The sequence below is a fragment of the Pantherophis guttatus genome, chromosome 5 (genome assembly GCF_059756535.1).
Source record: "Pantherophis guttatus breed Tessera chromosome 5, ASM5975653v1, whole genome shotgun sequence".
NCBI classification, from domain to species: domain Eukaryota; kingdom Metazoa; phylum Chordata; class Lepidosauria; order Squamata; family Colubridae; genus Pantherophis; species Pantherophis guttatus.
Genome location: NC_142067.1, coordinates 87,525,673 through 87,552,648, shown reverse-complemented (window position 1 = coordinate 87,552,648; position 26,976 = coordinate 87,525,673). Strand labels below are relative to the sequence as shown.

General features: G+C 34.9%; 1 protein-coding gene across 3 annotated transcripts in view; it reads right to left on the bottom strand.

Annotated features, from left to right (window-relative positions):
• Window positions 1–26,976, bottom strand: part of ANOS1 (anosmin 1) — a 91,048-nt gene that overhangs the window by 7,951 nt on the left and 56,121 nt on the right. For all 3 annotated transcript variants that reach the window (XM_034435749.2, XM_034435757.2, XM_087871452.1), the window contains 6 exons: window positions 20,914–21,098; window positions 19,528–19,657; window positions 10,250–10,455; window positions 9,224–9,371; window positions 6,763–6,903; window positions 1,599–1,696 (listed from right to left, as the gene is read on the bottom strand). In XM_034435749.2, the coding sequence (XP_034291640.1) occupies window positions 1,599–1,696; window positions 6,763–6,903; window positions 9,224–9,371; window positions 10,250–10,455; window positions 19,528–19,657; window positions 20,914–21,098 (908 nt within the window). The remainder of the gene's footprint in view (window positions 1–1,598; window positions 1,697–6,762; window positions 6,904–9,223; window positions 9,372–10,249; window positions 10,456–19,527; window positions 19,658–20,913; window positions 21,099–26,976) is intronic.

The following is a 26,976-nucleotide window of genomic DNA, read 5'->3' as shown; positions in this document are numbered from 1 at the left end:
ATATATATATTCTCATATATATATATATTCTCATATATATATTCTCATATATATATTCTCCCTTATTATAGGGAGATGAAATAGGTGATGAAATAGGTAGGGCTGAAGGCAACGCATTCAGCCCAAATCTCTAGATAATTTCCTCATATAGAGGAAATTTTATAATATGGCACAAGTTGAAAAGGAAAAAAAATGTGCCACATATTTCAATATTTGTAAAAGTTGATAGAAGAAAATATACAAAAATCTGCTCAGTTATATGGAAAAAATATAGCTTGTTCTACCTGATCCTACAAAAATCAGTTTGTACCACAAACAAAAGATGGAACAATTCACTTCCAGTCTCAGCTTCTTGAAATAACCATAATTGGTAAGAACCACAATGAATCAATACTTCTCTTTATGATGCCTTATATAATTACATATTTAAAATTACAAGTATATGACTTCAAGTGCTAGTAATCTGGAGTCATAACTAGGATAAAGTTGGATAAGTAGACAAGTTCTTGAACTTCTTGTTAATTTCCCCAAGGCATATTACTATATTTGTTCAACAAACTTCAGAAAAATGGAAACATAATTCATGCCAGTTTTAGTCGGTGCCCTTTTTAAAAAAAAAAAAAGGGGGGGGGAATATTCAATTTTCCCTAACAAAATAACCCCAGAAACCTAGTGCTATGGTGGGCCCTGGTGGCATGATACAGGACCACATCTCCACAGACATGGTTTTATAAACTTAAAAAAATAGGGAAGTGTCTACTTGATCATCTTATGAGAGAGACCAGATCAAGAAACTGACTCCATAGGAAGACTACAACTATAAATTATTGACATAGTAGCAGAATCCTGCAGGCCTGAAAGGTAAAATATTTTACTTTTCCTCCCTTTTATAACCTTCTGAGTCAGGGATGGCCTTCCGGACAACTCTGGAGGCCCTGTTTGGGCCTGGAAGGCCTCCTGGATCACTCCGGAGGCCAAAAGCAGTTTCAGGGGGGTGCGCCCTACCCACGCCCCACTTTTGTTAGCAGAGGCACCACGGGCCAGTCCTTCGCTATTTCCAGACTGGTCCCACGGGCCAGATCTAAGCACCCCACAGGCTGGATTCGGCCCACAGGCCTTGAGTTTGACACCCCTGAACGAGATCAACCAGCCTTCCTCAACCCAGACCACTTTAAAGAATTCAAGTCACATAATGCACATTCATTAGAGCTAATGGCCAATTGGCCATATTCAATCTATAGTGGGGTGTCAAACATGCATCATCACGACAGCCTCATGTGATGTATCACATCTTTTTTCTCCTTCACTAAACTGGACGTGGCCGTGACCAGCATGCGATGCATCTGGCTCGCGGGCCGCGAGTTTGAGAGCCCTGATCCATAGGAACTGCAGCCAAATACATGTGAAGGACCCCAAGGAACTGAAGTTACAATAGCTTTTCATTACAAAGGACAAAATTTATGCTTTGAAGCATAGAATAAATTTGTATTTGAAATGTAAAGGGAACATAATGGGATCTTTAAAGGTCATTTATACTCTTCCTCACAAAATATAGGATCATGTTTTTACAGTTTTTGATATTTTTAAAATTAACTTACATATGTTACATCATTGAATTTTTCAGGCTCTTCGGTACTGTTGTAAGAACATAATTCTGGGAACCACTGAACATGATATCCTTCCCTGCTGGTGGCATCTATCAATGAAATAACATAACAAGGGAAAATGAATAGAAGCTTACACTTAAAAAGTCTCTGATTTTTATTATTTTTTTGGAATAGTTCATGCAGAGATACACATAAATATTGGACATATTTATCATTTATAGGAAAAATATATAAAATGGAAATGTATATGCCTTTTAAAATATTGGAAGTTAGTCTGAGAAAATTCCAAAGATCTCAGGTTCACCTGATGAAGCAGTTTTTACACAGTTGTGTTGCACCATTAAAATATCACCCAGGAGAATGGGATTTGCAGTTTTAAAAGCCCATAGAAAAGTGAAAGTGGAAAGTGCAGAAAAATGGACACAATCATATATTAAAGAATTATTACAAATCTGACAGAATGCTACCCATTTGAATAATCTAGATATGTAAGTGTAGGAGAGAACAAAAAAGGTAAATTAATCATTTTACTAATATTCATCTAATTCTGCAAGTGATTTTACTAAGTTGCTTTAAAAAAATCATGAAAGTTCTCTCAATTTTCCTCATTTCTAGTTTTTTCCCATAGAAAAAACTATGGGAGACAAAATCATGCAGATTAATCTGCATTTAGTTGCCAGGCGGACGTCTTTGCTATCTATACTCAATGCATGTTCAGGTTTCAAAGCACCTGAGGCAGCAGCAAGCAAGGTTTGGAGCAAGGTAAGTCTGGCCTGCTTATGTGAATTAAGAAGGCGTGACAGTCATGCTAGAGAATCGTTAATAAAATTTTGTTCATGAAAATACATTGCATTTAGAATGCAGACTGTCATATCAATCATATGAAAACTAAATAGTATGTTTAAACTATAGTATGTACTACACTTATTTGCAACTAACTATTTTGGCTCTGCTCAAAGGCGTACAGTGAGTAGCCCAAAAGTAATGCAAGCTAGTAGTATCACATATTTCTTTCTTATGCAGAAAAAAACCTTCAGTAGAACTTTTGTTTGCTTTTCCATAATATTTGTTTTATTCTGTCTTACTTTTCCAAGCAATCCAGTTTAACAAGTTTATCTCACATATTTCAAGATCCCTTTTTTTAAAATCTTACCTAAATGTATTATTTGCTTTATTCTAGGCAAATATTAAAATAAGTTATTCAGATGCCAAGTTCATTGATAGTTGTTTAAAATATAGGAAGAGTAGACAATCTGAGACCAAACCAAGCAGAATTTCCACTGATTAAAAGGCTAACGCAACACAAAAGCAGAAAACCCCTTAACAAAAAATTGACATTATTATATCAAGATGCTACATTATTCTTGAAAAAAAAAAGTGTTAAGCCATGCTGAACTGAAATGTAAGTTTAGAACTCACATCTAAGTACATACCACTAATGCAAATCTTTGCCTATACAAATAGCATCTTATACAACTGTGCTGGGGTTGTTCCAGTGTGTTATTGCTAATGGTTTCTGCATCTGAGATGATTTATGACTCAGTCTTGCTATTCAATAATCTGTATGCATACAAAGAAAGATACTATGGTTAGGCTATGATCAAGCTACAAATTTGGGGGTTCAGAGATTGTAACTATGCTCTGGAGTTTTTTCAGATGATTTGTCCAGTACCTAAATGCTACAATAGGAAACTGATGTTCACATCCACTCTGAGTTCCTACATGGCAGTGCTTTTTTTATCTTGACCATCAAAGGCCATGGCTAGGCCATTTCTTGAGTCATTTGTACAGCAATATTAGTCTCCCATAGGGAATCTTCTACAGATGGCTTAACTACCATTTCCTTTTTAATATAGTTAATGGTTTCCTAGACCTATTAAGATTCTAACTGATCTGTCAAGAGAAGCCTTGTACCTGAAACAAAGAACAAAAAGCTTCTATAATTGATTAACAAAGATAACTTGATCTTTGTTTTATCCATAGTCCTATATGTTTATCTACGTTGATAACAAGTATTGGAATGCTGCAATTCACAGAAATGAGTGCCCTAATCAAACATTTAGAATCAGTATTGACACAAGACCTGATTTAGTCAGTACATGAGAATTCAAATGGCATTTTCTCTTCACTTACATCTATTAACTCAGGGCACAGGAAGAATACAGGTGGATACAGAAGAGGGCATGACCAGAAAGTCTAATACAGACAGTGGTATCAGTCTAATAAGGAAAGTGGTTAGTTCCATTCAGTGGTGGGATTCAATATTTTTAACAACCAGTTCTGTGGGAATGACTTAGTTGGGGGATGTGGCTTGGTGGTCATGTGACTGGGTGGGCGTGGCTAGCTGGTCATGTGACCGGGTGGCTGTGGCTATATGCATAGGGATTACTCAGAGGGCTGAAAAAAGTCATTTCTGACTGGTTCTCGCACTTATGACCATCCTCACATTTATGTCCATTGTGGCATTCTTAACAACCGTGTCAGTCATTTCACCACTACTTCTCTTCACCATGGTGACAAGATAGGTTGTAAAACGTAAAATGTGAAGACAGTCGTAAGTTCAAGGACTGGTCAAAAGTGCGAGGTCCAGTCAAAAATAACTTTTTCAGCCTTCTGACTAGTCCATATGCACATAGGGACTATTCAGAGGGCTGAAAAAGTCATTTCTGACTGGTCCTCACATTTTTGACCGGTCCTCGCACTTATGACCTTCCTCACATTTATGCCCATTGCGGCATTCTTAACTACTGTGTCAGTCATTTCACCACTACTTGTCTTCACCACAGTGACAAGATAGGGCGCAAAACATAAAATGTGAGTACAGTCGTAAGTGCGAGGACTGGTCAAAAGTGTGAGGACCGGTCAAAAATAACTTTTTCAGCCCTCTGAGTAATCCATATGCACAAAAGGATACAGCAATAGAGAGGGATGAAGGAAGGAGAAGAGAGATGGAAGAAAGAAGGAGAGACAGGGAAGGAAGAGAAGGGAGGAAGGGAAGGGAAATTAGAGTAAGAGTGAGGGTAAGAGAGGGAGGAAGAGAGGAGGAGAAGAGGGGGGAAGAGAAAGTAAGAAGGAAAGAAAAGAGAGAGGTGGTAGGTTTGAGGAGAAAGATTGCTGTACAGTAAAAAAGATGAAAGGGAAGAAAGGCAACACCAAACAAATATAAAGATATTAAGATAAAGAATGAATTGTTAAACTTTAAAGAATAAAAGAGAATAAATATGAATAAATAGCAGTAATTAGAAACACACATACAAACATACAATGTATTTTCTTTGAACAGAGTATTTGGCCAGTTCACAAATTTAAACAGTGTTTAGTCATTTCAATTAAATTTATAATTTCTATATTTCCTTTTTGCCATATTTATTCCTTATCTATTTTTTTAAAAAAAACAATATTACCCTTCATCCTCATCTCTAATCTTAATCAAATTCAATTTTTCCCTTCTATTCTATATTATACCCCTTCCCATTGTCATCTATTTTTATATCCATCCTCACATTGGTTAATTATGTAATATTACAGTTATTTAATATAAATTCAACATTTTAATATAAATCAATTAGTTATATAACTACCTTTTTTGTATATTAATCAATATGAACATGAATATTCCAATTATTTCCATGCAATCCAATTTCTTACAAATCAATTAATTATATTTACCAATAATAATAAACCAAATAATTTCCCCCATATATTCCTCCAAACCACAATTTAACCATTTCTGCTTTCAACACAATATACAATTAATAGTATCTCATTATTACATTATTATTATTATTATTACAATTCCCTATTTAAATAGAGCTTTTTTTCTTTTGTGTTTTAAAATCTTGAACTCTCTTCTTTTTCCCTAAAGAGGAACTACCTCTTTAGGGAAAACTACCTTTCCACTAAAGGTAGTTTGCACCTACCTTTTTTGGTGAGGAAAAAGAAAAGAAACTTGCCTGCCTAATTTTCCAACGTTGCAGCAACAGTAAAGCAGGCTTTTACTTTCAGTTTCGTTTTTCAGCATAGATAGGGGGGAAAAAATCTGCATTCTTTGCAAGCAAGCAGCAGAGCCCTGAGCAAAACAGCTGAGAGCAAATCAGCTGAGAGTCAGGAGGCTGATAGAATCAAGGGGCTAATTAGCCTATGCTGAAGCTCCGCGGGTCAATAAAATTACAAAAAAACACCGAACTGTTTGTTAAATTGCTGGCTCGCCCGCCCCTCGCCCACCACTATTTATTGGCAATAAATAGTGGTGCGGAGGGGCGGGGCAAGGGGCAAGGTGATTTAACAGCAATTTAACAAAGGGTTCGGCCGAACCCCCTAGAACCGGCAGAATCCCACCACTGGTTCCATTCCTATAGCAGGCTTCATTACATGCCTTCCTGCCTTCTCAATGAGCCAGCAACTTCCTTGCATTAGTGGAAATGGTGGTGGTAAGCAAACACAATTTGTTCCTTTCTTTTGCTACATAGCTTTTCATTCTAGTTAATATGCCCACCAACACGATCTCCATGCTACAAGAGAGTTGCTGCCTCCATAGATGTAATAAAAAGGAGGGTGGTTATGCCAACAGTTTATGAAAAAAAAATACCACTGAACAGTCATAATAACTCAATCAAGTTTAGGTTTCTTTGCTTAGTTTGGAGATCCTTAATCTACTTCTACAAATTTTCCCCCTTTGTATTATAGTAACCCCTGAGGAAGCTAAAAAATGGAAACATAAAATTGCTATTATTAGGGTTAAAAAGATGGGGGGGAGAAATCATTTTAACTATGGTATCTAGGTCAAATCGACACTATAGAAAAAGGGGCTGTAACTGTTGGGTCATATTGATGATGAACACTTTATATGCATGTGTACATATGCAAATTAATAGTAAACAGAATGTATATCGGTAAGCAACATTCTTCTCCTCCAGTCTCCTCCAAATATCTGCTTAGGAGAAAGTTGGAAACCTTTGCTTCTACATTAACTTAAATAATAAATAATAGCTCATAATAATTATAATGTGTTTAAAAATGCCAACAGCATATCACAAAGCAGTCAGACTTTCTGTATTTGTATAGCTAAAATTACCAAAAAGCTATCTGAATCAGTATTTATTAATAACCAACAAATTATTTAAGCAAGGTAATTAACATATGGTTTTGCAACTACCTTCTGTTTTCTTCCAGTAGACTTTCACTTGAAGTTGGTCATCTTGGAAAAAAGGCACTCCAATTTCAAGAAGACGATTAAGTCTACTTCTTTTGAAGAATGAAACATCAGTTGCTTTACCAATGGTAGATGTCCATTCTTCTGTAAAAGAAAATATTTCTGAAAATTTGCCAGTTGCATAGATGGCTGTATAATCAAAGTTTTTCAAATGATACTTGAAATGCATCTAATAAGAGATCACTGGATTAGAAATAAAAAGAATAAAAATTAAATAAAAGGAACAATAATTAACATTTATTTATAAAACAGGAGTAAACATACTTTGTCAATTGTTGGCAGCTAATTCTTAAAGAAAGTTATTAGTTTCAGAATATTTAGAAATGTTCAAATTTTCTTGTTTGCTAAAATACAATATGATCAATCCTAGCTGGTAATCTAGCTATTCTATTTTCAAAGATAGTCCCGCACATATGGCAGTATTCCGGTAAAGAGATTATTACACTGTAGATAACTTTTATTTTATTAATTTATTAATTTTATATTTAATAATTTAATAACAATAATGAATTCCAGTACTTCTGAATTCATCATAGTAACTCAACATTAAAAAAAAACAAAAACAAGTTTTAATAGTGTAGATGTTACTGACAATGCATCCAGAGCCAACCAAATCAAAAGAGTAATAAAGTGGTAAGTTTTATCAATAATAGCCAGCACAAAAATGCAAATTGACTAATGAGAAGTAGAATACACTAAAAATGAAGATACAATTATATTGCAGCTGATTTTGGAGAAATGGAAAAGAATATTATAGTCCTAAAACAATATTTTAAAACTAGGTTTAGTGATGAAAAAAGAATAAACTATTATTAAACAATTTGCATTGAAATGTTCATGTTATAATATTGAATTAATGCATTAATATTCAAGGAGCCATAACTATTTACAAAACATAGTTCAGATAATGTGTACATCAATTTTTCATAAGCTAATTATTAAAGCAAAACACACAAGAGAAACACTGCTTTAAATCTGTCAAGCATTATCAAATATGTCCATGAGTTGAAATAGTTGTTCTAGAACCAGGACAAATATTGGATTTCAGCAAATCATGTATAATCACCAATGGTCATATTTTCTCTGATGCTGCTTTTAGTCAGCTGTAAAACTAAAATATGAAAATCCACTAACAGGAAGGAAAAAAGATGACAAATTCAACAGAATTCACAAAAATATAAACTCTTGTGGGTAAAAATGAAGAAAAAATAAAGAAGTGAAAATAATTCTGTATTTTCCAAAGCATCTTAAAGAATTAATCAAAGATTAATTGTGAAATAAGAAAGAAAGGGTGCCCTCCAACTGAATGTAATTTGATGAAACTTTGTGGAAAAGTTTCACATGTACATGTGGAAATCAGGGTAACTGGACCTTGATTAGCAAAGGTTTTATCTGCAATGTAAATTGAATACGATCTGCAGCAGGGGATAGAAACTGGTAACTATAAAAAAGGAATTTGTTTCAGTTACCCTGCTGTAATATGCATATAGAGATTAGATGAGAAGTTTCAGTGCACATAGCAAGCACTAAAGGGAACAAATATGGTGTATCTTTAAATCTGTTTTGCAATCCTCTAGGAAGTCCTTGGAAATAAAATATTTAACTTATTAACTAGCACTAATCCCAACATTGAAGAATTAGACATATACAGAAGACATGCATTAATTTGCTTAATGTCACAAAAGCCAAAACATCTAGCACTTTTTAATATCTCCCAAATAGATGACAAACAGACTCATGCTTTCTCTATTTGTATGCTGTATATATTTCTTAAGGATTAGCTCAGTGATGGGATTCAGCCAGTTCACACCACTTCGGGAGAACCGGTTGTTAACATTCTGAGCAGTTTGGCAAACTGGTTGTTGGAAGAAATCATTAGGGCAGAGAACTGGTTGTTAAATTACTTGAATCCCACCACTGGATTAGGTCTATATTTTACTTTTCATTCATGACCCAAAGATGCAGTTTATATTGTGGTCCCTCCTTCCACTCCCTCCCCCCACAAACAGTCTGTGGGTTACTTTGGAGTGTGATTGGCTAAAAGTCATTCAATGAGCTTCCATAGTTGTGGTTAAATAAAACCTTAGGTCTTTCCACTCATTGTCCTTAACTACTAAATCACATTGTGATAATTATGATTTATTTTTATATTTGGAAAAGCTCCAAATATGTATATATTGTAAGAACTAAATATCAGTATTAATTTTCTATATGTGCCCAGTCAAAAGATTATTAAATTTACAGTATCCCCATCTATGAAGTGTTTCTAACCAAACTGGAATATTCTGGACCAAGGAGAACATACCCAGTAAACTACTTAGGAATGGAATAAAGACAGAGAGTTAGAGAGATAGATCGTTAAAAGACAAAAACTTTACTATTGTTTTATGGAAACACCACTTACTATTGCTGACAGTTGTCTGAGTAGAACTAAAGTAGAGAGATACTTTTGCACTTTTCAGACGTATTTGACCCCAGTATGTAACTGCCTGCAGTTCCACCATGTAATTACTATTGGGTTGAAGGTGTTCAAGGATCACATAATTTTGAGACTATAATGGAACAAAGTTAAGTTGCATGAATCAATTATGGTTTTCCTAACTCTTTATTCATGTCAGAAGCAAACAATATACATATAACATTCAACGGTGAGCCAAAAAAATAGGCATAAAATAGGTCATAAAAATATAGCATGTTTAAAAATATGTAAAATAAATAGATGAAAACTAAATGACATTTGCCCAGTATCAGGCCAAGTCGACAGCATTTTCTCTCACCAACTTTCTCCATACGTGTTGAAGGACATTGTATGCATGTCAGATGGATTGTCATTTTCCACATTAATACAGAGGTAATACTAACACTGAAACAATTTAGCTGTTACATATTCTATCAAATGAATAGGGTCCTGTTGATCTCTCCTATACCAATTACTGAGGTTCAAGAGAAAGAGTCATTTTATTCACTATTATTATTATTTTTATTAATAGTATTTTCATTAGTATTCTGAATTTTACTGGACTCTACACAATGAAAACATGAAAACATATAAGCATTATGTACAATAGGATATTATAAAGCCCAGTACCTAAACAAAGAGTAAAATAATCCTTCTCAAAATATAAAAGCAGCAAGAAAAATCAGCAGCAGTCCATTAAACTTTGAATGCCTGCCTGAATAAAACCGCTTTAGCAATTTAGCAAGGAAGTAATTTAAATAACATAATGTAATTCATTTAATGTTTGTCCTTCTGCCATGAACTTCTAAAATATTTTAAGTGCCCATTTCCCTTGTCCTCTTTTAAAAAGTGCTCTTCAAGATGCTGTTCAGAGACTGGAAGGCCTCTAGCCTAAAGAAAATTGAACACACTAGACAGAAGCAATTGAGACATTTATTTTTAGAATCTCATTCTATTTCCTTTTTTACTTACTCCATCTGTAGTCTTCCTTCTCTTCTTTTTTGCTGGGACAAGAGCCTTGCTGCTGACAGTCCAGCTCCAAAAGATTTTGTAATGATGGACTGGAATATCAGGTTCTTCTGGGACATCCCAAATAATCCTTATGTTTATACTTCCATCACTGTTTACTGTAGAGTTGGCAATCCTGAGATTAGATGGAGCAGATGGAGCTGATGGATCTAAGGGTGGGGGGGGGAAGCTTTGTAGGAATGAATAATTTCTTTATAATCAATATCAACATGTTCCAAAGATTTTTGACAGGAACTCCTTGCCCTTTTTGACAAATGTTTCAAATAAATGCTTGTTTAGTGGTTTAGTCCAAGCAAGTGCATGAGATGGATAAATTGCATAGGGATAAAACTATTCTACAGAAAGTGCTATGTTCTTCACTAAGCATGCCACTTAGTTAACAAGATTAGGCAAAATCATGGCATGTAAGGCTGCCAAGAGTTTTCAGTCAAGACAACAATACATCTTTAAATACCAGGTCCTGTAGCACTTACATGGGAGAGAAAGACTACACTTATGCTTTGCTTCCCATTGGTCAAAAAGCATGCGCTAAACAATAGAAAATTATAGTCTGATATAGCACAGCTCTTAGATTCCTTATTCAATAATCAAAAGGATATCAGAAGACAAGGATTTAAATATCATAACGGAAAACATCAAACAGAAATTTTCTAAATTCCTAGACTTGCCTTTTCAGAAAATACATTTTTATATAAATTATTAAACCATCTTTTAAAAATATGATTCATATCTTAAAGAAATTATAGAAAGGTTATACTGTGTATACTTTTCTACCCAAATGTTTAGATTTTAGAAGACATGCATGAAATATAAAATAAGAGAAAAGTAGCTTCATTTACATTGGCAATGCAATAAAACGATTATTAATTTAAATGTATTGCTATACAGCGGTCCAAATAAACTGTTAGATTGCTCTTTAGACTGTGCATATAGTTAAAATGTTTAGTTTAGATTCCTTGCAATATAGCACCTAAACATGCTTTACTTGGGGAATAATGAATAACTGGGTACATAATTTTTCCTATGCGATTAATTAAACTAGTTTTGCCACTTTCCTTAAAAGACTTTACACATCTCTACAAACTTTATTAGCAAGTATTTCTGATACTATGTTGCAAACTTTGATTCAGATTAACTGGCTAGTTATTATCTAGCAAGTCTAGCTGTATAGCCACAAGAATAAGCTGTAAAGAACAGATCTATTAAACTATGCAGGATCCAATCTGAATCGGTCATCAAGATCAGAAATTCAGACTTCTGAGCTTTTGAACTCTAATGTCTAATGTAAAACTTAAGTAAGTTTTACATTAGACATCTCCATTAGACATTTTTCTCAGTCATACCTTTAATCAAGTATAACATAAACTATGTTTGATAAATAACTATACAACTCATGCTGATGGATTCCCTTAATATGAGAAACCACTGGATGAAATTGGTACATCAGAGAAAAGATAGTTTATTTCACAGCAAACAAGTAATGAAAAGATCATAAACGCATAGTATGTTTCATATGTTGCTATATGAACATTATATACACTGTAAAAGTATTAAATATTTAATAAAGTCATCAGTGCTTAAAATATCAAGAAAATTATAATTATCAAATGTTAATTTAACATTTAGCCTAAATTCTAAATCATGGATACCTAAGCATACCACCTCATCAGTGAAGCATGGTGATGTTGGTGTCATGGCGTGGGCATGTATGGCTGCCAATGGAATTGGTTCTCTTGTATTTATTGATGATGTGACTGCTGACAAAAGCAGCAGGATGAATTCTGAAGTGTTTCGGGCAATATTATCTGCTCACATTCAGCCAAATGCTGCAGAACTCATTAGATGGCGCTTCACAGTGCAGATGGACAATGACCCAAAGCATACTGCAAAAGCAACCAAAGAGTTTTTGAAGGGACAGAAGTGGAATGTTATGCAATGGCCAAGCCAATCACCTGACCTGAATCCCATTGAGCATGCATTTCACTTGCTGAAGACAAAACTGAAGGGAAAATGCCCCAAGAACAAGCAGGAACTGAAGATGGTTGCAGTAGAGGCCTGGCAGAGCATCACCAGGGATGAAACCCAGAGTCTGGTGATGTCTATGCGTTCCAGACTTCAGGCTATGATTGACTGCAAAGGATTTGCAACCAAGTATTAAGAAGGGAAAGTTTGATTTATGATTATTATTCTGTCCCATTACCTTTGGTCCCTTAACAAGTGGGAGGCACATATGCAAACTGCTGTAAATCCTACACTGTTCACCTGAGTTGGATGTACATACCCTCAAATTAAAGCTGACAGTCTGCAGTTAAAGCACATTGTGTTTGTTTCATTCCAACTCCATTGTGGTGGTGTATAGAGCCAAAGGTGTTAGAATTGTGTCGATGTCCCAATATTTCTGGACCTGACTGTAAATAGTCAAACATCTATATAATAATTTTTTAAAACTTTATTTAGGAAAAGCAGCTGAATGATGATGACTCTCAGAAATTAAATACAAAATTAAATCTACATTATGAGGATGTAGATTTTCTATAAAAATAATATTTTGTCTTGTTTCATATCTATAAAACAATGCATAAAACTGCCTAGGGTACACAGATACTCAAAAGAAAGGACAATCTCTCATTATCCTTTAAGTACTCAACCCAACAGGCTTTTATAAAAGAAACAATTGTTTATTTTTGTTTCAGGCTTTAAGTTCCCAAAGAGAGAAAAAGAAATAACATATTACACACATATTACACACATAGGTGCTTAGTTAACAACATATTGTCTGAATAATTTTGCTTATATAACAATTCTTTTCCTGCTCCTAATTTTACCTCTATTATCCAACCATTTGTAAAACAAATCCCATGTTGAAAAATACTCTTTATCTTCTTTTTCTTTCATCTTTAATGTCAATCTGTCCATTTCTGCACAATCTAATTTTTTTAAAATTACATCTTCCATAGGTGTTTCCTCATTTTCCAGTGCTGTGCAAATTTTTGCTGTTTGACAGTACATGTATGGACAGCAGCAAAAAGAAGTAATCTTGTCAGAAATATGCAAAAACCATTAGATAAGCAAAGATGGCTGCAACACTTTTTAAGCTCTGAAAAGCAAAATAATATTTGGAAGGGTCTCAAGCAAATGACTCCTAGTCCTAAGATGGAGAAGTAAAGTACATTCAGACTTGTAGGATTCTGTTATTATAGCCAACTTATTTAAAAAAATAGTTCCAATTGATTTTCTGGTTCGGTTTACCTAATGAGGCTGACCGTTCTACCCTCCAAGAAGTTCTCCAACCCTTTGACCAATATTTGAAATTACATATATCATAGGGAAAGTACTGTTATACAAATTCTAATCTGGTAGATCAAATAATGTTCACTATGTAGAATGACAGTATTAAGTACAAATTACATTATTTAAAAACAGAATTAAAAAGTAACTTTTTTCATTTTCTAAAACAAAAAGAATATTTATGTAAACAAAAAAGTAAGCATACATACAGCTTCCTGCTCTCTTTCTGATTTAAAAATTTGTCTCAGAGTTCCAGAAATGCTATGGTTAGAATGCCATCGTCCTTTTCCCATTCTCTCAAATCAAACCACAATATCTTCAACTCAGTGGAGGGTTGCTACCGGTTCACCCCGAATCAGGCGAACCAGTAGCAGCAGCAGTGGGAGGCTCTGCCCATCCATCCAGACGTCTCTGCACATGCGCAGAAGCGTCATGTGCGAGTGGGAGTGTGCAAGTGCTCACGAGTGAACCGGTAGCAGCCAAAATTGAAACCCACTACTGCTTCAACTGTACAACTCAGTTCATGAGGACTAACTACTAATCCCTTCTCTAAATTATATTGCTGAAATCACTGCAGACCCCATTCTCCCTAAGCATAATTGTCAGTATACAGGGATCCTTCACATACAAAGATTTCTACATGACCTGGGACCCTGCTATTGTGTGTACAAGCATTTGTATATACTGTATCTGAAGGCTTAGAAAGTAGAGGGGCTTAAAGAAATAACTAGAGGAAGGACTTTTTGCTTCATGAATTCAACATTGGATTGTTTGCTTGTACAATCTTAAATTGCATATAAAACATATTGCACACTAATATGTCACAAAGATCTTCATCTAGGTTTTAAAAATCTTCTCATCATAGTGGTAGAAGTGTTTCCAGAGTACAATTCTTCTAGCAGATGATCTTGCCAGCAAAGATGGGGGAATGCTCCCACTAAGCATAAATACATGCTGGTTTTCATCTGGTTGGCAAAAGACTCATGTTTATCTCCTGCTATACTATTATGGCTGCCTATTATATACAAAGAATGACTTGGATTGTAAAAATATTCTATGTTAGATTGATGTCACCAGCAATCATACATTTCAGCCATACAAATTTAAGTGGATCATCTGAAATAATTCTTGCTCCCTTTTGAAAACATAGTCATGACTGTCATTCACTTAATTCTCCAAAATTTACCTGAAGGAACTATTTTTAACTTTCAAGAGAAGTTTCCAATCTGTTTGAATTAGAAAGAAAAAGAAATCTTAGCCTCGGTAATAATTGCAAATTATATCTAGCAGGAATCATTGTAGCATTACATACAATGCTCAGCATGTAGCTGTGCCTGCCAAACTTCACAGAGGTCAAATTCTATATATTTATTCAAATAAGTAAACAAAAAGCAATTAACTAACTTCTTTCATATATTTATTTTTGTTGAGATTCAGTATGATTAAGTCCAGCTCTCAATGTAGGCCTACATTGAGGCAATTTTATCTTTAACATTCTTTTGATCTTATAAAAATAAAGCTCCTAAAGTTTTTTGTTGTTATAATATTTGTAATTTTGCTAAGCAACATCAAGATTGAAAAATCCACCTTCATTTCAACAAGCACCTGCAATATATATTAAATTTCTATAAATATATTTATTTAGGAAATAGTCTGAGTATCATATTGAGTGCGTTAATATTGCAATTCCTTAAAGATGGAGATATAAGCTGATATCGTACACAGGTTCCTAACAATAAGTCCCATTCAATGGAATGAGATGTACTTACAAATAAAAATATAAAGGATTAAATAATAGAATACTTAATTGCAGTCAGACAATACATCTCTGAATTAACTGGTTAATTTTATACAGGAGTGAAATACATGTACATTTTATTAACTTGGAACAAAGGAATAGATCATAATCTACCACACTGATCCAATGTGGTTGGCAGATGTTATCAGTGTTAGTCTGGGGTGTTTATCATGGCCTGTTCACCTTGGGAAACTGTTCTGGACATATACATGTCTGACGACATAGCCTACAATTTCATTTAGCCACACAAGCCCCTTCACCTCGTTAAGGCCCAGAATGGTTTTATATGGTTTCCAAATTCAATGTAACTCTGGCAAGTATACAACAACAAATGAACCGAAAAAAATAATAACACTGCATTAAAAAAACAACCCAATATTTAAAACATAAAATGATAATTGAAAATTGTAATTGAACAACCAAACTCAACTGAACCCTGATGCCTGGGGAAAAAGCCAGGTCATGACGACTTTTCTAAAGGCAAGCAGAGTTGGGCCCTGTTATGTATAGGGAGATAATTTCATAGCCTAGGGTTAGCCAACAATAAGGCACACTTTCTAGATCCCTTGAGATGGCAAAGGTTAATAGGAGTGTTGTGAGGAAAACGCTCACTAAAAGCAAAATCAGAGCATTTGGAGATAGAAACAGTAAAGTATACTTCACTGGAAATACTTCCAGTGAGTTTCCTGTCAGCAAGCTGCAGGGGACAGACACAAGCAAGCTTCTCACAACATATATGTTGCCAAAAAATACTGGAACAAGCAGATAAAAGATAAACAGGGTAATGTAATCACCCAATGCCTTTTCCTCTGCCTGCAATTAGAGTACTTTTCACACTTGTGGCATCCTCCCTGATATTATCAATATGTACCATAAACATTGGTATTTATTTATACCCTCTATTAATATAAGTGTAAGCATTTGGGTTCTGCTAATTGTTTCCACTTTAGGATTGCAGCATTGGGATTTAGGTTACGTATTTACCAGGGGTGAAATGCTCCCGGTTCGGATCGGATCACCTGATCTGGTAGTGATGGAGGCGGGTGGTTCGGAGAACTGATAGCAAAAATCCCTGTCCCTCCCCCATGCACAGCTGAGCCGCGTGATCATCAGAGGCTTTTTTTTTTATTTTTAAAAGCATTTTTTCTACAACCTCTTCAGCAGAAAAAAATGGTTTTAAAAGTTTTAAAAAAAAGTTGGCCATGCCCACCCAGTCACATTAACCCCCCACACACACACACCAAGCCACGCCCACAGAACCGGGAGTAACAAATTTTAGATTTCACCACTGGTATTTATCTACTGCTACTAAAAGCCATACCACATGATACATTTATATATGCTCACTATGGATTGGATGCTCTTTGCCACTAGGCTTCATATGGCAACATATGGGAAGAGACATGTTCTTGGGAGAAACCAATATAGGACTTTAAAGTTGATAATCAGCACCTTGAATCACATCTCAAAGCCTTTTGAGAGCTAATGTACTTTGCAGTGTAACAGTGATACAAGGAGGTAGTTCCCTTAACTATCCACACCATTCAATTCTGGACAACTTCAGGATAGTTTTCATGCCCTTCCCATAAAGAAGGGCATGAGTGATAAAAAGCAAGGTTTCCAAGTCCTGGAATGGCCACAACTGGTGGACAAGACAAAGTGTGCAAAGAACGTGCCACCACTGCTGCCACCTATTCTTTGAGCAGGAGCTGCAAGTCCAGGGGGAGACCCAGATTCTGTTCTAAATCTGAAGTGGAAATTTGATATTGTCATTGCTTGTACAATCAAAGATTCAGAAACCATAGAAGACCTTCAGAGACTTTGGGCATTGGGATGAAATCTTGATCACTTCACTTAATGGCTGGGGTAGAGATATACAAATGACACTGACAATGATGGCCCTCTGAACCAGGACAACCATTTTTTCAGCAGGACTGAAAGACATTTATTCAGATTCTTCAGAAGGGAAATCTTTCAGAGGCAGCAGAACCATACCATCCTAAGCATTTACTACTCCCTGAATCTAGGTCATATTGAGGTGAACTGAAGAATAATCTTATGATTTTATCGGGGATAGTCCTGAGAAAGTGAACAAGATCTTTGGAACTACAAATGTGGCTACTCTTAGGAAAGAGCCATTCTCTTTCCTAAGCTGCAAGAATTCTCTCCATTTCTTTGGGACTACCTGGTTATCCAGATAAGAGCTCAGGATAACTCTCAAGAACTCTACCCTCAGCACACAGACTGCCTCATGAGAACAGGTAAAGATGCTCCTATGCAGCAGGGAGGCTGTTACAAAAGAACTTCCAAATGATCCTTAAAACCCAACCTCACCAGTACAGTCTAACATCTGCCTATCTGTGGAGCCGCATCCTTGATAACATTCAGTGTTTCTCTATGGACAACACACATACCCCATGCACCCATGGGAGTTGTGATTGACCACTAATTGTTAGTATATTTATTTTATGTTATGAATGAATACATGTACTGCTATTACACATTTTCTAAGAATCCTGAGATTGACTACATTTAAAGAAAATGAAGTATGGCAATGAAAACTAAGGAACAAGACCTACAAAAGTAAAGCTAAATATAAAGTCCTCCCCTTCCATATAATTCATTCTGATAAAGATATAAACAAGAGAAAGGAAATCTGATAAACGAGGAAGGAAGGAAGCTGCTGAAAGCAAGCTAAAATAAGGAAGTGTGGAGTATCTTTTTTTAAAAAAAATGATTGAGAAACATAAGGGCATAAAGTTGTGGTTCTAGTTTATTATTTTTAGTAATTTGTAGCTTGGTCTGCTTTGCTGTGGGTGGCTAAAACTTTCTGATTTTTATGATTCCTGATTGGCCAGCAATTCTTAAGTGACTTACAAAAAAGCTATTTTTTTTACTAGAGAGTGAATTAAGAGGATTATTAAGAAGAGTAAGAAAATTATTAGAGATATATTTGAAAAATCTTTAAATAAAATCCATCAGTTCATAGATCAGCTATGCTCCAAGGATATTAAAAGAAACTTCTTAAACTACTTCAGAGATGCAAGTATGTGTAGGAAGTTACCAAACCACTGAGGCAATTTCACAAATAGTTGACAATGAAGAGGAGTCAATTGCAATTTTGGAATATAAACCAAGCTCAAAGAAAATCTGCAATTTTTAAAAGGACAAGTTTGGGATTTCTTCTTCATGGACATTAACAAGGTTGAGAAATCCTTGAGAAAAAGAGAAGCTTACAACTACTTAGAATTTTTTATTGGCCAAGTGTGATTGGCCAAGTGTGGACAGACAAGGAATTTGTCTTGGTGCATATGCTGTCAGTGTACATAAAAGAAAAGATACAGTCATCAAGAATCATTAAGGTACAACACTTAATGATAGTCATAAGTTACAAATAAGCAATCCAGAAACAATATCAATATAAATCGTAAGGATATCAGCATAAAGGTTACAATCATACAATCATAAGTGGGAGGAGATGGGTGATAGTACTTGACAAACAATCTAGAGAAGAAAAAGATTTTATTCCATGAAGACAAACTGGAATGAGTGAGTTAAATTTAATGAGTCAATTGGAATTAGGATGGATTTCTATCGGTATGATATTTGTAATTGAAAGTAAGTCTTAATATAAGGTTTGAAAATGTATTTTTCCTTTATATATAATGCTTACATAATTCCTAAAGTTTGTAAAATATTATTGAAAGTGTATCTGAAAGTATCTACGTTAAGAGAAAGTTAAAGAAAAAGATGTATTAGTTTAAAGAAAAGTTCAGAGTTTTTAAAAGGATCTATACAAGAAGAAGAAAATATTCTGTGAGGGTTAACTTGGAGGGAATGATCTAAATTTAATGAGTTAATTGGAATTAATTGGAATTTTATTGCTCTGAAAGTAAACTTTATGTATGTTAAGAGGAAGTTTAAAAAGATGTATTAGAATTTTGGATTTTAGAAAAGTTTTTAAAGAAAAGATTAGTGTTTTAAAATGGAGAGGGGAAAGTATTTTTCCCTTTAATATTAAAGAATCTGAAAGAATACAGTGAATTTTATTTACATAAATGGTGATAATTTATAAACCTTCTGCTGATCACATTCATCCAAAGGTGGCTGTGCAATGAAGAACATTAACACAAACCTTTTGAGGAGCGAAAGTGTTTGCTGGGAGCTGTAAAACCTCTTGTTCCATGCACATTTATGGCTGCCACTCTAAACTGGTACCACCTACTAGGTCTGATGTCACTCAGTTGTAATCTCTCATCTGTGATCTGCAAAATAAAATCCAGTTAATATACACATTTACTATTTTTGTGACCTCCATCAGTGGACCTTCTATGCTTTGCTTATTGAAAGAGGAATTCCTTTTCCTATTTTTCATGAAATAAAAATTGGACTAGGTAAGGTTTTTCAAACCACCTACTTCAGCCATCCATAAGTCTTCAGGATCCAACCCAAAGAACCTTTGTCTGACTGATTTTTTTAAAAAACTGAAGTTACTAGAGGTTGAACTTGGTATCTTTCATAGATGCAATCCATACTAGATGTATATGTGTCATCTTTTATGTATTTTTTCATACCATACCATTTTATACACACATCTTACCAGTTACATTTTATTTCTTTGTATAGTGATGAGCAGAATACCCTCATATGCAAACATCAACATGTATTAACTCTTTTGAAGTTTTTTTTTTCTGCTGTAAATGCTGCTGGAATCCATCCCACAGCATTATGTAGAAACAGACAGTTTGCATATTACACATATATAGTGTGTATCTGTATATGTTTTATACCCTCTGTGTGTATAATATGCATACTGTCTGCTTTACACACACACACACACACACACACACACACACACACACACACACACACACACAATCTTGCATATCTTACTGTTACAAGTCAGCATGCAAATAAGCCCAAGTCTTCCCTTTAAGACATCCCCTAAACTGAAGGCCACAGAAAATGAGATTTGTATTATCTGTTCTTGCTGTAAAAAGTTTATTATTAACTATTATTAAACCCTGTTCCAAATCAGTGTTAAAAAAAACAACAGGTGGATGCAGGAAATGCCTCCATTCTGTTCCCAGAATAAAACAAATACATCTATAACATATGCAACAATGGCCCAAATGGGGAAGACTGGTAGTATCTTTTTCAAGTCCAAAACACAGAATTATCTGACATTAATGGGAATCAAGAAGGCATTCAAGGTGGGCTAGACTTAGATCTCTTGTGGGTGTGCAGGGATTCATGACTTATGACACATTTGACCCCTTCCTTGATCTCAGCCTGGTCATCTCCTATGCAGCCTGGAAGAAAGAAGAACTTTTCTTTGATTTTATACAGTATTTCAGATCCGCAGCACAAACTTCAAAGAGAGAACTCCATACTTTAGTAAGGAAGGTCCTGGGTGTGTTTAATGGCAACTAATATCAGCCAAAAATGTTTAATCTCTGATTAACAAAAATGATATTAAGGAAAATCTTAAAGTTAATAGAATGCTATTAAAAGTACTGACCTGTGCTACAGTTTGCCAACTTGTTGCATCATCCTCACTGGGATGAATCCCATAATTCCATCTCCTTTGTACCACATAGAGCACAGGTTCAATGGAGATATTGAATTTTGAAGACCATTTAATTTCCAGCTGTCCAGACTGAAGTTCACTAAATTTTAATTCCTTTCTGGGTTTTAAAGGAACACCTAAAATACATAATATCCATAAAAAGAAATTGTGTTCACAACTATTTGGAGAAGCAAGTGTATACCATATAAATAGAATACCTATCCTCACGTTTTATCCCAATAGCAAATACACCTTTGCTTATGTTGTTCTATTGTTTTAAAATATGTCATGTGCTAACTTTAATACTGAAAATGCTTATCAGCCGTAGTGTGAATGTATTATGGAGATAAGCCACCATTTCTATGTTTTGGTAGTTTCAATAGACAGTGTAATGTTTACAGAAGTGGTTCCTATTTTCTGTTTTCAGGTGCTGACACTTTTTTCAACTGATTCAATACCCAGAAAAGTTTACATGGGAAAACAGGGCCAGCTTGAGACTCTAGGGTGAAATTAGAAGATCTGTCATATAAAGAATTAAAAATTATCCTATAATTTTATAAGAAATGTAATGTGTGTGATGCTTTCTTATATGCAGAAATTAATTGTTCATATATGACTTAACTGATTCATTATGATAAATATGGGATCTTGGTGAAAACAGTAAAACTATTTCAAGTTTATTTCTACTGCTTCCACATGTTTACTAGATTTTTTGAAAAAACTGGTAAGATTTTAAATGTGGCATATGTGAATATTTAACCAGAAGTAATACTTCTTTCTAGGACATGACATTTTCTCTAAATGTTCTCTAAATTTCTCTAAACCTAAGAAAACTGTTTCTTTAAGAAACTATTGATGTGCTACAATTGATAGTTATTTTTTGCTTTGTGTTTTGGACTTGTTACAATTGTTTGTGCCATTTAAATCATCCCCAGAATAAATCAGAGGTTTATTTTTTGCCAGCCTCCACACTTTTCTTATTAAATCAATTGTGTTTTCTATAAATCTAGGATTTTCTCTAGCAAAGAACGTAGAACTCTAAAACTGTCCAGAATAAAAAAATATTGGAAGCAAATAAATTTATTTTTATATTAGTCTTCTTAAGAGGAACTATGCAGCTTCTCAATAAAAATATGTTATTATTATAGCCTCCGTTCAAAGACACTTCCCAACTGCTTTGCATTATGGTCACTAGGATTCACTTGATTGGAACTAACTCCAACAACACCAACTAACTGCTGGTGGCTGTAATTGTGTGCAGATGGCAGTGGTGGGATTCTGCCGGTTCTAGGGGGTTCGGCCGAACCCTTTGTTAAATTGCTGTTAAATCACCCCGCCCCTTGCCCCGCCCCTCCGCACCACTATTTATTGCCAATAAATAGTGGTGGGTGGGGGCGGGCGAGCCAACAATTTAACAAAGGGTTCGGTGTTTTTTTTTAATTTTATTGGCCCGCGGAGCTTCAGCATAGGCTAATTAGCCCTTGCTTAGATCGGCTCCCGAGTCTCAGCTGATTTGCTCTCAGCTGTTTTGCTCACGGCTCTGCTGCTTGCTTGCAAAGAGTGCTGATTTTTTTTCCCCTAGCTATACTGAAAAACGAAACAGAAAGTAAAGCAGGCTGTTGGCTTTGCACATTGGAAAATTAGGCAGGCAGATTTCTTTTCTTTTTCCTCACCAAAAAAGGTAGGTGCAAACAATGGGAAATTTAGGGGAAAAGAGGAGAGTTCAAGATTTTAAAACACAAAAGAAAAAAAGCTCTATTTAACTAGGGAATTGTAATAATTGAGATACTATTAATTATATATTGTGTTGAAAGCAGAAATGGTTAAGTTGTGGTTTGGAGGAATATATGGGGGAAATTATTTGGTTTATTATTATTGGTAAATATAATTAATTGATTTGTAAGAAATTGGATTGCATGGAAATAATTGGAATATTCATGTTCATATTGATTAATATACAAAAAAGGTAGTTATATAACTAATTGATTTATATTAAAATGTTGAATTTATATTAAACAACTGTAATATTACATAATTAACCAATGTGAGGATGGATATAAAAATAGATGACAATGGGAAGGGGTATAATATAGAATAGAAGGGAAAATTGAATTTGATTAAGATTAGAGATGAAGATGAAGGGTAATATTGGTTTTTTACAAAAATAGATGAGGAATAAATATGGCAAAAAGGAAATATAGAAATTGTAAATTTAATTGAAATGACTAAACACTGTTTAAATTTGTGAACCGGCCAAATACTCTGTTCAAAGAAAATACATTATATGTTTGTATGTGTGTTTCTAATTATTGCTATTTATTCATATTTATTCTCTTTTATTCTTTAAAGTTTAACAATTCATTCTTTATCTTAATATCTTTATATTTGTTTGGGGTTGGCTTTCTTCCCTTTCATCTTTTTTATTGTACAGCAATCTTTCTCCTCAAACCTACCACCTCTCTCTTTTCTTTCCTTCTTACTTTCTCTTCCTCCCCTTCTTCTTCTCCTCCCTACTTCCTCATCCTTTCTCCTTCTCCTCCTCTCTTCCTCCCTCTCTTACCCTCACTCCTACTTTAATTTCCCTTCCCTTCCTTCATCCCTCTCTATTGCTGTATCCTTTTGTGCATATGGATTACTCAGAGGGCTGAAAAAATTATTTCTGACTGGTCCTCGCACTTTTGACCAGTCCTTGAACTTACGACTGTCCTCACATTTTACGTTTTTGCCCTATCTTGTCACCATGGTGAAGAGAAGCAGTTGTGAAATGAGTGATACGGTTGTTAAGAATGCTACAATGGGCATAAATGATGACCAGTCATAAGTGCGAAGACCGGTCAAAAGTGCGAGGACCTGTCAGAAATCACTTTTTTCAGCCCTCTGGATAGTCCCTATGTGCATATGGACTAGTCAGAAGGCTGAAAAAGTTATTTTTGACCGGTCCTCGCACTTTTGACCAGTCCTTGAACTTACTACTGTCCTCACATTTTACGTTTTATGATCTATCTTGTCACAATAATGAAGAGAAGCAGTTGTGAAATGAGTGACACGGTTGTTAAGAATGCCGCAACGGGCATAAATGTGAGGATGGTCATAAGTGCAAGGACCAGTAAGAAATGACTTTTTTCAGCCCTCTGTAGTCCCTATGCAGCTAGCCACGCCCACCGGTCACATGACCAGCTAGCCACGCCCACCGGTCACATGACCAGCTAGCCATGCCTCCAACTAAGCCACGCCCACAGAACCGGTTGTTAAAAAAATTGAATCCCACCACTGGCAGATGGGTGTCATGCAGTAGAGCAGGGTTTCTCAACTTTGCTAACTTTAGCAGGGGTAGACTTCAACTCCCAGAATTTCCCAGAAGAATCTGACCTTCAATGACAAATGTATATTTTTTCATCTTATTCTGGAGAAATATCTGAAAAAATATTTGGCATGCCAATCTTAACCTCCACATTGGATTTAATCTCTCCGAAATATGGGTATAAATTCATTAGTTTCAAGAGGTAATAAATAGTGTTTATGATAATTTTACAAAATCCTGTTTCATGGTCTAGGACTCAAACTGTCTCCACAGAAGCTGCTCCAGATGAACCAATAGAATGTCAGCATTGGGAGATACCAAGACAGGAATCATTATGGTTTCATTCGATGTCACACCACTCTTTATATCCATAGAACCAGAAATAGCAAAAGAATCCATGGCAGCAGTATTATATGACCCACCTATATGACCCACTCTATTATATGAGATGGGCAAGTGCACCAAAATATCCAGAATCATGGACTTCATCAACCTCTACCTCACTATCTACTTTCAGTTTAATAAACAGGTGCACACAAAAAACCCTTACTTATGAGATCGCCATTCTCAGAACTCAAAGCAGAAACTGTAATGCAGGGTGTAGAAACTATACAGCATTCATACAATCAAAAGCATGGATTATGTGGACAACACCTTTGTCATAATAAAGGGACAAGAAGAGAAGATACTGTATATAAAATGGTAATGTCTTCAAAAGAATAACATTCACAAGAGAATGAGAAAATAACACGCTACCCTTCCTGGATATTTATACCAGCAGAAAAAATTACAGCAAACTACCAAATCTACCAAAAATGACCATGCTAAGTGCTCATTACCACAATAATAACCCAGCCTCCACAAAAGGAGCTGCATAAAAAAATTACTCACAGGAGTATAAATATATTACAGCAATCCAGAACACCAGAAAAAAGGAAACACACTGCCTATATGACATCTTCCAACAAAATTATACTTCCACAATTTTATCAAACGGTGTCTGGCCAGTCAACCCACTACAATACAACCAATGTAAGCAATGAAAAATATAAAATTAGTTTACATCAAAAACATCTCAGAAATATTGGACTATTACAATCATACAGCATTACCATAACACACAAATGAACAAAAGCTATCCAAAATATCCGAAGACCAGTAGCCCAAGAAGGAAAAAGAGTAGTCATCTGTCACATATAATGTAAGGACTGTAACAGTTACTAGTAGGGCATACAGGCAGAATAGCACATCCATGAACACCAATTAGCAGTCAAAAGACATGATGAAAACTCCGTAATCTCATAACACATGGACATATTCAACCATAATTTCAACTGGGCAACATTGAGCATACTAGACCAAGCTAAATAAAAATTGCTAGGGAATTCCTAGAAGATTGGCAGTCAGATAAATCAGCCATCAACAGACAGGCAAAAATCTATTGATAAGTCAGTAGGGTCATTCTGGATTCTACAGATTTTCTTATAAGAGCTTCTTTCTGAAGGACAAGTGAGTGATCATACAGTTTCTTGTTGTCTAGATAAGTTCTACCGTATCTGGGTTTGCCACCCAGCCACCAATCTTCACCATTTTCTCCACCTGGAACTCTCCCTTGTTCAGGTTTTGGGGGGTTTTTTAGTTATTGTTGGGGGGGGATGTTCAGTCAAATCATTCAATCTACCACAGTAAAATGGTCATATAAGTGGTCATTAATTTTGGAGTGACCTATTTCCAATAAACCTAAGCAGAGGAATGAGATCTTGATTTCAAATAGCTTTCTGGATCTTCAATTCAAATTAATTTATTTAACTGATTAAACTAACTAAACATGAGATTTTATTATTCAATGAGCTTCTTCTTTGAAATATACAGTAAATTCATTATTCTATTAAAATGTCTATGATGCCAATTAAATTTTATTTTTAAAATTTATAACCATTTAATTTTTTTAAATGAAGGAATTTATGAACCGTAGGTGTTATATAGTTCTTATATCAGTTTGGTTTTATGGCTTTATGACTTAAAAAATTCTAGGAATTATATTCCATAAAGTATATAAAATATAACATTTTTGTCACAATTCTGAACCATGTTACCCTTTAGGCAATATTTGCTTGAGGGAAACATTTTGCCTCCTTGAAGCCATACTCCATTTGTCAAAAAAGACACGTAACATCTTCACAGCCTCATCCCATTGGAAATGAAACTATAAAACTATTGCTTTGACACGAAGATGTTTGAATAACTCTAGAAAATGCTATAAGGCATTCCCTGGGAAGTGCCCTAAGTCTCCTCATCTGTTTGTAAAAGCCATAATAGGCTTCTAAACAGGTATCAGGTCTATTCTGAGGCCTCTTTGACTTTGGCAAAGATTGCTGGAGAAGGCTGAGAAAATAATGTTGCTTTGCTGTTTCTTCCATATTTTCTAGTAGCACTCATCAGAGTCAGACAACGATGTTTCTACTGTTCCTAGAAGTTGCACAGAAAAAACTGATTGTATAAACCAGTTATTTTCAAAACCTCAATTCAGATTAAATAATGTCTCCAAAATGATCAGTTCATTTTATTAATTTGCATGAGTCAAACCATATAGAATCTCAGTACAAGTATTCTGCTTAGTCATTTAACATAAAACTTTCCAACCAAAAATCAATTACTAAATGAGGGGAAGGATATTGTGCTGCATATTTTATGTTCAGTAAAGAGTTAGGTAA